The 11,991-nt window shown below is 47.7% G+C and overlaps 1 protein-coding gene across 2 annotated transcripts in view; it reads right to left on the bottom strand.

The window, feature by feature from the left end:
• The window catches only part of LOC138745540 (lysyl oxidase homolog 1-like), a 51,667-nt gene extending 42,508 nt beyond the window's left edge, over positions 1 to 9,159 (bottom strand). Inside the window, exon 1 of one of the 2 annotated variants that reach the window (XM_069902678.1) lies at positions 8,900 to 9,159. In XM_069902678.1, the coding sequence (XP_069758779.1) occupies positions 8,900 to 8,918 (19 nt within the window). In that variant the 5' untranslated portion in view covers positions 8,919 to 9,159. Of the gene's footprint in view, positions 1 to 7,968 lie in introns of both variants that reach the window. The other variant, XM_069902677.1, reaches the window with a different exon arrangement.
• Between the last annotated feature and the right edge of the window lie 2,832 nt (positions 9,160 to 11,991).

The raw sequence follows: 11,991 nt of genomic DNA, 5'->3' as shown, positions 1-11,991 counted from the left end.
CAAAGCAGAGGAATGACACAAGCATTAAAGTCAGACCTCAACTCAGTAACACTTCAAAAATCATACTTCAAAGTTCTAAAAATACTTTTTTCCTGGACTTGGAGGCTCTGTCCGCCACAATGGCGTGAATCTCCCAGTGGCCCAAATACTTCAATTTCTTTGCTGACGTGGCCAGTAAATTGAAGGTACAACACTTCATCTTCCATCTGGGCGCCCTCCAACCGGATGGCATGATCGTCAACTTCTCCGGTTTCCGTGCAACATCCCCCCCCCCCCCGCCCCACCCCCGTCGTCATTCCCTCAGCTCTCTCTCTTCCTATTACTCCAACCTTCATGTCATCCACAAGCTTACTGACCCATCCTTCCGTCTCTTCATCCAGGTCATTTATAAACAAATCACAAAGGACAGGGGTCCCAGAACAGATCCTTGCTGCACTCCACTAGTCATTGATCTCCAAGCAGGATACCTTTCTTCCACTTCTACTCACTGCTTTCTACCTGAAAGCCATTTTTTATCCAGACAGCGCTTTCTGGATGGGTCTGTTGTTAGGTTGCATTGGCTAGATAATTTGGATCTGTAAAGATTTGGAATTCAGTCAGCTGAAAACAGCAAATGTCCTATTCTAGCTTCCATTTCTCACATTTCTAAATGATGTTGCACAGACACTCTCAGGTCCATAGCAATTCCAATCAAAATAATCATTTGGATAACGTCATACAAATTCTCTCCTGCATGGCATTATTTCACAATTATTGGCATGAAATGGCATACTTGTCATATCTGCCCACTTCAAAATCTGTTTATCCTTCCCCTGATGCCTGTTTTAAATCAATCTTGCTGGTGTCTATATGGAAACATTTTAAAATTTAGACCTACAGCACGGTAACAGGCCATTTTGGCCCATGCCGCCCAATTAACCGACAACCCCCGGTTCGCTTTGAATGGTGAGAAGAAACCGTCGCACCCAGAGGGAAACCCCGCGCTGACAGAGGTAGACTGGTAGAAACTCTTTACAGACAGTGTCAGATTCGAACCCCAGTCCCGATCGCTGGCGCTGTAATGGCGTTTCCCAAACCACTACGCCAACCGTGCCATTTTGCATCATCTGCAAACTCCCCATATTTCCGTCGAGCAAGCAATAACCCATCCGCCTCCAGTCAGAAAAAGGTCTCCAACTCGAACAGCTTTAGCTTTCGAATGCTCAAGTGCTTAGCCGCAGTGTAGAGTTGTAATGTCATTATCGAGGGACTGCCTGCAAGAAGTCATAAGTAATACTTAATGGGCAATGAGGGAGGGAATTAAAAACAAATAATATCTGAAATAAAACTTGTGGAAAGTCTGAGGATTTTCACGTTGCTGAGAAAGCGGATAAAGCACTTCAGTGGGCCTGAAAATTTGCACACTTGCCTCTAAAGTGACGAGTCGGGTTATTGGTTCAAGTCTGACTCCAGAGACAAGTACTTGTTGAGTTTAAGTTCTATCAGAGAGATCAAAATTATTGAAAGTTCCTTTGGTCAATTTAAATAAATGCACTAAGGATTAGAACTTAACATTTGACAGCTTTTGGCTGTGCTCCTTGGAACTTAGGAGAACATAGGAAGTAGGAACAGGACTAGGCCAAAAATGGCCCATCGAGCCTGCTCCGCCATTCAATACGATCATGGCTGAGCTAATTTATGACCTCACTTCACCGACCTGCCTTCTCCCCATACCCCCTAAATCAGAATGAGGGTGGATCTCTTTGAAACATATCGAATGTTGAAAGGTAAGGACAGTGTTGATGTAGAAAGATTGTTTCTCATGGTGGGAAGAGCAGGGTCAGCTCCAGGACATATGTTAGAAGGGGACTCATTCAAAGTGGGGGGGGGGGGAGCTACCAGGGCAGAGTGGGGGGGGGGGGGGAAGGTGGTGGGGGTGCTAGCAGAGACTTACCAGTCATTAATGCCATCCACCCCACTGACGTTGGACCAGAGGATGCTTTTTAAAATTTTGTCGTGTCACTAGACTCTACTGATGCTTGACACACACTAATGACGTGGCCAGGGGCAGGTGGAGAGTCGCTAGTGTGCGTCAATCTAGATGCTTCTGACATGGGAGGGATCCCCTTCTTCCCCCCCCCCCCTCATGGGAGCATCTAGGAAAAGAGGGAACAACTTCAAGATTGAAGGACGTCCACTTAGAACCAAGATGCAGAAGAACTCATTCAGACGGTAGTGAATCTGTGGAATTTATTGCCACAGGCAGTTGTGGAGGCCAAGTTTTTGGGTGCATTTAAGGCAGAGATTGAGAAGTTCTTGATTAGCCAGGGAATCAGAAGTTATGGGGAGAAGGCCAGTGAGTGGGGCTGAGTTGGAAACTGGATCAGCTCATGAGTGAATGGCAAGGCATACTTGATGGGCTGAATTGCCCATTTCTACTTGTTTATCTAATTAAGAGGGAGAGCAGGTGACGTCTGGTATGGGTCAGGTGCCAGTTATGGCTTCAGGCTTGGGTTGGGTTCAATCTGGCCATGGTTGTGGCAGGTTTTAATGTTATACCAAGCAGACGCCCAATACATTATGGACTTTAACTATTAAACTGGGCCCCAATCACTCAGGTGGTGATAAAAGTTCCCATGGTACAACTTGGAAGAAAACCAATTGGATTCTTCTTGATACCTTGGTCATGAATTTTTCCTCAACCAATATTATTAAATCATTTGGGATCAAGGTTTCATACTGGAAGCAAATTAGCTGCTAACGTTCCTGCAGTACCATAAGATTATACTTCAAAGACATAGCTTTGAATGTAGCAATGGTTCCTTAATTGACCATGGGGAGTCTCAAACTAGGAGATGTGGTCCCAGGATAAGCAGTCAACCATTACAGACTGAAATGAAGAGGTCGTTCTTCTTTTGGGGCGCTATGAATCGTTGGAGTTCACTATCCCGAAGAAATCTGGGTGCCGTGTAATTAAGCAGACTCTGGACTACGACAGATAGATTTTACCCAGAATATGTAGGAATTAAAGGTGTTGGTGGAAAGGCAGATCCAAGATCAGAACAGCCACAATCTTACTGAATGGCAGAGAAGGTCCACTACATGGTCAAATTCTGCTCCTATGTCCTATGTTCTTGAAGGGCTTTGAGATGTCTTGAAGACTTAAAGAATTGAATTAACATATAACCATATATGGTTATATGGTTAATTAAATTCATCTAGCATTTTTGAATTATCAATACTTTGACTGCAATGGGAACATTGTACTGTATTCCCCAATGTATATTAATCATCACCTGATGAGTTACACAGAAACCATAGAACATTACAGGACAGAAACAAAGCCCTTCGGCCCTTCAAACTATTATTGTTAGCTAAAGTTAAGCACGAAAATCTATTGAAACTGCGATTGAAGTCAAAACACGAAGCTGGAGAAACTCAGTGTCCTTTATATCGCAAAGATAAAGATACGGAACCAATTTTTTGGGAATGAGCCCTTCATCGAGGTATGGAAAAATGTCAGCCAGCACCCGAACAAAAAGGTCAGGGTAATGGTCCCAAAGACAGGAAGTAATAATTGGAGAATGGAGGGAGGGAATAGCAGTGATCAAGGGGAGGGGGGGATGGCTAGGTGAACAGAGAGGGAAGGGGTGGGGAGTTGAGGGAATGAGGGAAGGGAGGCTAGCAGAAACTGGAAATTTTGACGTCAATGCCTTCCACTTGGAGAGCCCCCAGACAGATCAATACACCAGCCAGATGGCATTAACATCGACTTCCCCGATTTCTGCTAAGCTGCTCTTCTCTCTCCCTCCCTTCCTTCCCCCATCTTTTTTCTCCCTCAGCTCTCCACTCCCTTCCCTCTCTAATCACCCAGCCATCCCCCCCTCCCCCTACTTGTGGCTGTGCCCTCCCTCCCTTCTCCACCTATTACCTCCTGCCTTTGGGAGCGTGCTCCGCCTCCCGCACCTCCTCCCCTGACCTTCTTGTGGGCGCCTGTCAACATTTTCCCTGAAACCACCTCACTCGGGGGCCACAGAACCCTTGTTTTCTTTTCGCCTCATACAACAAATATTTCTTTCTTGTGTAGTAGGTCAGGAGGTGAAACCGTAAGTACATGAAAAATAAAAGTAACAGCTGGCCTTTCAGCCCGTCGAGGCATTCAATGAGATCATGGCTGACCTGACGACGGGCTCATCTCCACCAACCTGCCTTTTCCCCATATCCCTCAATTCCCCCACTCTGCAAAAATATACTTACTGAGGTCGGCTCCGCTGATTCAACGGGCAGTGAATTCCACAGATTCACCACCCTCATTTCTGTTACATGAGGTTACACCCCTAGTTTTAGTACAGAAGAAACCAAAACTACACTGGTTCAGAGGGAAGGGAGTCTGTAAACTTTGATTCGTGTTCTAAGGGGGCGGGCGGGGGGCAATCACCAAAAAAGAGATTTCAAATGGCTGTTTTGAAGCACTCGAAAAGGAAATGAAGCTGTTATTGTGTGAGAAACACAGCAATGACCTTGGCCTCACAAACAGAATCGGGGATAAATAACAATTATTTCACGCAAAGATGACTGAGGGATAAATAATTGGCCTCAGCGCTGGAAAGAACTTTGTCACAATAGTTCCACAGGATGTCAAACATCCAATTGAAAGAGAAGGCGGCACCTTGGACGAGCATCTCCTCGCCCCTTACCGCACCCCTCTGGCACTGTGGTGTCCGTCTGGATTAGTGCGTTCCTGTGGCCAGAACTAGTCTCAACCTCTACGACATCAGCAACTTTGTGGCAAAATGGATGCATGACTCAAACCTTTTCTCCCTCCACAGATGCTGCCTGACCCACCAATGTTCTGGATTTCTTCCACATTCTACTATCTCCAGTTGTTTGAATCCTCACCTGCCGACAATTTCTCAAGGATAATTTAGAGTTGAGCAATAAATGCTATTGTCCAAAGCAAAAGATCAGGTTTTTTTTTTGTTTTAGAAACCCTGATTCTTTCACTAATATCTCTGCCCCCCTGCTCTTCAGCTATACTCCCACCAGGTACACAAGCATTCCAAAAATTTCAATTATCCTTAAAGAAAACAACAGGGTCTTTTTGGGACAAAAAAAATTCCCAAATTCTTGCTTGACCAAATGAAACAAACACAACGCTGGAGAAACTCAGCAGGTCAAACAGTGTAGCAAAGATAAAGATGCAGAACCAATATTTTTGGATTGAGCCCTTTATCAGCGTCTATTATCTAGTCTCCAAATTCTAGGAAGGATATCAATAAGGAGAGGAGATTTACTAAAATGTTGCCTGGATTGCAGTATCTTGAATATGGAGAAAGATTGAGTAGACTGGGTCTTTATTTATTGGAACATAGAAGGTTGAGGGGGGGGGATTTGGTAGAGGTATTTAAAATTATGAAGGGAATAGATAGAGTAGATGTGAACAGGCTCTTTCCCCTGAGGGTAGGGGAATGAGGGGTCATAAGTTAAGGGTTGGGGGCAAAACTTTAGGAGTAGTATAAGAGGAAGCTTCTTCACTCAGAGAGTGGTGGCTGAGTGGAATGATCTACCGGAAGAAGTAGTTGCGGCAGGGTCAATTCTGTCATTTAAGAGGAGGTTAGATGAGTACATGGATGTGAAGGTTGGAGGGTTATGGGCATGGGAGTGGGTAGGTGGAACTAGTAGAGTTTCACGTAAATTGGTGTGGACTAGAAGGGCCCATATGGCCTGTTTCCATACTGTACATTGTTATATGGCTACTATCAGTAAGATGTTTCCCTTTTAGGACGAGTTCTGAGTCTACTCCCACATTGAGGAGCTTGTCAAACTTCTCGTAAGATGTCCCCTTTTAGGACGAGGTCTGAGTCGACTCCCACATTGAGGAGCTTGTCAAACTTCTCGTAAGATGTCCCCTTTTTGGACGAGGTCTGAGTCGACTCCCACATTGAGGAGCTTGTCAAACTTCTCGTAAGATGTCCTCTTTTAGGACGAGTTCTGAGTCTACTCCCACATTGAGGAGCTTGTCAAACTTCACGTAAGATGTCCCCTTTTAGGACGAGTTCTGAGTCTACACCCACATTGAGGAGCTTGTCAAACTTCTCGTAAGATGTCCTCTTTTAGGATGAGTTCTGAGTCTACTCCCACATTGAGGAGCTTGTCAAACTTCTCTGGATTCATCTTATTCAAAATGCCTCTGACTTTCCTGAAGATTCCATCTTGTTCCTTCTCATTCAAGTAAATCCGCTCATACCTCGATGAAGGGCTCAAACCCAAAACATCGGTTCTTTATCTTTACTATATAAACTACACTGATTGACCAGCTGAGCTGTGTTGGCGTTGGGTTTTTATTTCAAGCACGGCGTATGCAGACTTTTGTGTTTTGCATCTTGCTTGACCAACTTGTTTCACGTAATTTTAAGACCACAAGTAACAGGGGCAGGAGTAAGGCATCTGGCCCATCAAGCCTACTCCGCCATCTGATGATAGGCTCACCTCCACCTTCCTGCCTTTTCCCCATATCCCTCAATTCCCTTACCTATGCAACCTAGTCTTAAATATATTGATTGAGGTCACATCCACCACTTCAATGGGCAGCAAATTCCACAGATTCACCACTCCCTCATCTCCACCCTAAATCTATGATCCTGAATCTTGAGGCTTTATCCCCTAACTCTGGTCCCTTTTACCAATGGAAACAACAATCTTATCTGTACCTTTCATAATTTTATACAGTTCTACAAGATCCCCTCTCATTCTTCTGAATTCCAGTGAGTATAATCCCAGACAACTCAATCTCTCCTCATAGGCCAACACCTTCATCTCTGGAACCTCCACTTCACCGCCTCCAAAGCCAGTCCATCCTTCCTCAAGTCAGGAGACCAGTAAAGTAACACCATTTTGCTTAGAAGTTTAAAAAATTTTTGGAGAAAATATTAAGGGTTAAACTCCCACAGGATCAGATGCTATTTTTGTTGGGCAATATTAAAGTGGTGAGTTCTAAACTAAGATTAGCTATGTATCATATTGGATTTTTATGATGGGCTTTAGTTGTTTCTAGGAAGTTCATAGCCATAACTTGGAAATCAGAGGCTGAATTGCATTCTTGTATTCCACCTGAGAAAATATGATATTTATTATTATAAATTCTGTTTTTCTTGAAAATATGGAGCCTACGTTTACAGTATGTTGGTTTGAAAGTGTGAAGGACCCTTGAAGGCCCATCCCGTTGGTAACCCTTAACTCCATCATTGTTTGTAAGAGAAATACATTTCTTTTTGGCATTCTCCTAGTTTCTTTTTCCTTTCTTTCTTCCTTTTGTTTTTAAAGTTAGGAGACCAGAACTCCAGATATGATCTTGCCAGTACCACGTAGAGTTGCAGCCATAACCTCCCTGCTCTTAAATTCAATCCCTCTAGTCATGAAGACCAGCACTCCATTAGCCTTCTTGAGAACCTGCTGTGCCCACAACTCCTGCACAAGCTCTCCCAGGTCCTTCGCTGGCCGTTTAAATTACTATTCGGATCTCCCGTTTTTCCTTCCAAAGTAGATCACTTCACACTTTCCAACATTGTACGACAATGGTGCTCAGCCCTTTTCTTTCCACTCACACCCCACTTTAAGTCATCCCTCTGCCATGGGTGCTCTGTGATTAGTAAGTTGAGAACCACTGCTCCAATTGTCCCTGAAATACTTTGCTTGAGAAAATGTGTCATTAGCCCCTTTGGAGTTCTGAAACCGCGCACATCACGAGTCAATGAGACACCGTGGTTTTAAACTTTTTCTTGCCCCCCCACATCCCACCTCAAGCCATCCCTTAACGGATCAATCTATTTAAAGTGGGATGTGAGGGGCAAGAAAAAGCTTGAGAGCCACCCTTGCCCATTCACTTAACCTATATATATCCCTCTGTATCCTCGGCACTTTTTGCTTTTGCACTCAATCGCAGTCTGTCCACTCTTCTAGATCGTTTATAGATTTTTGTTTACAAGTTACCTCTGCCAGAGTGGTCCAGTCTGAAGACACTTCCCAGAGCCATTCGGGATCCAAGGAGCTGGTGCCCCGGTTCCATCCCACCATCGGGATGAGCCCTGGGGAACGGGTAGTGTTCCAGGCTGGGGTCGGCGTGGCGGGACGAGGGGCGCGGGTCGACGTGGTGGTTCCGCTGCGGGTAGAGAGCAGAGCGGCCCCCTTCAGGACCCCCCCTGGCCCCCGAGTCGCCGGCGGGACCCCTGGACCCAGCAGATGGCAGGTGGGATGGGGGGTGCCCTCTGCTCTCGTCGTACAGGCTGTGCATGTACCGCCGGTCAAGCCCGTCAAAGGGTTGCTGGTGCCTCTCCCGTCCGGGGTTCTGCCCCTGGGGTCTGGAAGGGGAGCTAGTCTCTCCATACTCGTTGAACCTGGTCCTGGGCTGTGGGTAACGATACCTTCCACCACCATCCACTGGGAGCCTGCGGTAGGGACCTTCATCCGGAGTTTCCAGTGTCCCATGTTCGGAGTTGGGGTCGTAGGAGTTGAGGGAGGTGGGCTGGCCCATGGAGAACCGTGGCTGGACGTAGCTGGGTTCCGCGTAAGGGGGCAGCCGTGCTCTCTGCCTGCCCTCCTGTCTCCGGGACGGCGTCGCGTCCCTGTGAGTGTGGGTCGGGTCACCAAAAGTTCCCAGCCTCCAGTTTTCAGGGACTTGTCCAAAGCCGAACGGGTGCCTGGTCTGACCTCTCACCGTCTCCGAGCCGACCCTCACCGACTGGGACGGAGCCTGGCGCCGCCCGGGGCTCCCTCCCAGCCAGACCCTGGGGTTGTCCCGGCCGGCCGCCACGTACTCCGCCCCGGTGTGGAGCAGGCTGTACACCCGCCCGTGGCCGTTCGGCCCGTCGCCTCGGCTCTGCGCTCGGACCCCGGGCGGGGGCTGGGAGACGAACCAGCTCACCAGCGCGGGCAACAGCCATCGCTCGACTCCTGCCATCCCGGGACCAGGCAAGCCGGGAGCTCCCTGCCAAGCGACTGGAGAGATCTATAGAAAATCCTCCCTGCGATTCAGGGCTCAAATTTCCCGGCGGCGTTGCTGTCCGACTCTGCAAAGCTCCCACACGCTGGAGAAGTGGCTGCGAATCCCAGGCAACTCTCCAAATCCTGCCCTCTGACGCCTCAGTGCATTCCTTCCCTCCCTCTCCCCAAGTCAACCCTCTCTCTCTCTCTGTCTTCTTTCTATCCCCCCTCCCCCCCAGACTTCCTCCTCATCTCTTTCTATAACTTTCCCTCTTTCTCCCTCCTACTTCTCTCTCTCTTTCCGTCTCCCTCTGTTCCCTCCTACTCCTCTCTCTCCATCCGTCTTCCTCTCTCCCTCCCTCTGTCTCCTTTCTCTCTCCCCCTCTGTCCCCTCCTACTCTCTCTCTCCTCCTACTCTTCTCTCTCCCCCTCTGTCCCTTCCTACTCTCTCTCTCCCTCTGTCCCCTCTTTCTCTCTCCCTCTGTCCCCTCTCTCTCTCCTTCTCTCCCCTCTTTCTCTCTCCCTCTGTCCCCACTTTCTCTCTCCCTCTGTTCCCTCTTTCTCTCTCCCTCTGTTCCCTCTTTCTCTCTCCCTCTGTCCCCCCTCTCTCTTCCTCTGTCCCCCCTCTCTCTTCCTCTGTCCCCCCTCTCTCTCCCTCTGTCCCCCCTCTCTCTCCCTCTGTCCCCCCTCTCTCCCTCTGTCCCCTCTTTCTCTCTCCCTGTCCCCTCTTTCTCTCTCCCTCTGTCCCCTCTTTCTCTCTCCCTCTGTCCCTTTTTTCTCTCTCCCTCTGTCTCCTCTTTCTCTCTCCCTCTGTTCCCTCTTTCTCTCTCCCTCTGTCCCCTCTCTCTCCCTCTGTCCCCTCTTTCTCTCTCCCTGTCCCCCCTCTCTCTCCCTCTGTCCCCCCTCTCTCTCCCTCTGTCCCCCCCTCTCTCTCCCTCTGTCCCCCCCTCTCTCCCTCTGTCCCCCCCCCTCTCTCGCTGTCCCCTCTTTCTCTCTCCCTCTGTCCCCTCTTTCTCCCCGTTTCCTCCTACTCTCTCCCTCTGTTCCCTCCTACTCCTCTCCCTCCCTCTGTCCCCCTTTGTCTCTCCTTCTGTCCTCCCTACTCTCTCTTCATCTGTCTTCCTCTCCTCTCTCTCCCTCTGTCCCCTCTTTCTCTCTCTTCCCCCCCCCCCCGTCCCCTCTATTCTCTCTTTATCTGTCTCCTTCTCTCTTTCCCTCCTTCTCCCCTCTCTCGCTCACTTCGCTACCCCTGACTCCAGGAACCAGCTGCAAGGAGCCACCTCACCGCACTTTCCCACAAAGGGGGATTCCGTGGGATCCCTGCGCCCGACACAAGCTCCCCTTCTCTATAAAAGCACAGCTGCCAAGCGTTTTTAAGTCGCTGCGGGGTTTAAATTTTTACAGATAAGTTAAACATTCCTTCCTGCAGATTCAAATGGCTTGGAGGTGAGGTAATTTTCTTAATTAAATCAGCAATTAGCCCTTTTTTTTTCTCTCGATTTAAACTCCTACACCAGTTATAATAGTGCTTGACAACAATGTATAATAGACTTTCACCAAGGAATCTGATAAGGAATTCTGGGAAAAAAACATATTCCAAAAGAGCAGAAACAACTGGAACTCATTCCAACAGGTAAAAAGTCACATAGTCATGCAGCAAGAATGCTAGCCTGCATTTGGTCCTCCTTAGCCCTTCCTAGCCATACATCTGTCCAAGTGTCTTTTGAACTTTCATTTTACCAACTTCTATAGTTTCCTCTGGCCGCTCATTTCAAATACAGGTACAGAATCGTTTATCCAAAACTCCTGGGACCAGACGCTTTTCAGAATTTGGAATGTTTTGAATCATAATGACGGCGGTACGTTAAGTAATTGCACTGATTTCCGATTTCACTCAAAACAAAGACACTCCAACTAGAAGGGTCTCTGGACGTGGGGGTGGGGTGGCAGTTTCAGCGGTGGCGCTGGACGGGGGGGTTGCGGAAGTGCTGAATGGGGATAGTTGCAACGGCGCTGCGGGGGGTGGCATCCAGGCTTCGGGGTGTCTACGACAAATCAGGTGCCCGTATATGGTGAATCGGAGACTCTCGGGACTCTGTTTTTCCGCTGGCACCTATGAAGTAAGGATTCCCTACGGTTCCACTAACAACCGACACGGATTGATTTGGGATATTCAAGCATGAGGTGAGCATGGGTTGTATAGGGTCATGTTTGGCACCAAACGCAAATTCATTCTTTGTTTCATTATACCTTGTATCATGAGAAACATTATTTTGCAAGCATTAAAACAGGTTATCTCTAACATTCAAAGAGGCCTGAGAAGAGCACAGTTTACAGAGTTCCAAAGAAATGAAAGATCACTTCATGCCAAGTGTTAGCACCATTTGTGCGGTTCATTCATGAGCCTAATGGCTGCAGGGTAGAAACTGCCTGTTGGCATGCATTTTTGAGCCTTCTCCTCGACTGAGGCAGCTATGAGGTGAGTGTTTAGGTCCTTCAATATGTTGGCCACCTTGTGCTCGATTCCCTGCCCATTGAAGGCAAGAATGCCAAACACCTTCTTCATGTGGAGTCATTGAAATGGGAGTCATGCACCCAGGCAACAGACCCCTTGATTCATTGACCACTGTAGGACATAGAAAATAAAATATTACACCTCAGGCAGGCTCTTCGGCCCTCAATGTTGTGCCGACCTATTTATTCTGACTTAAACCCTTCCTACCTCTACGTGACTGTCTAAGAGTCTAAGAGTCTCTTACAGGCCCCTGATATTTCAGTCTCTACCACAATCCTTGCAAAGCATTCCAACTCTCTGTGTTAAAATTGACCCTGATGTCTCCCCTACTCTTTCACAATTTACAGATCCCCTCTGCTGTTTGCTGTTCCTTGCCTGGGTAAAAGGAGCTGGGTCTCCAACTTATCTACACTTCTCAGAATCACGTGGGTCTCTATTCAGTCTCCTTGCTTCTTTCTTTGCTCCTGCTAATCTTGCCCTCATAAGACCCATTTTCCAATCCAGGCAACATCCTGATA

Source organism: Narcine bancroftii, chromosome 11 (genome assembly GCF_036971445.1).
Source record: "Narcine bancroftii isolate sNarBan1 chromosome 11, sNarBan1.hap1, whole genome shotgun sequence".
NCBI lineage: Eukaryota > Metazoa > Chordata > Chondrichthyes > Torpediniformes > Narcinidae > Narcine > Narcine bancroftii.
The sequence above is the reverse complement of the archived record's forward strand: the minus strand, read 5'-3'. Positions and strand labels throughout refer to the sequence as shown.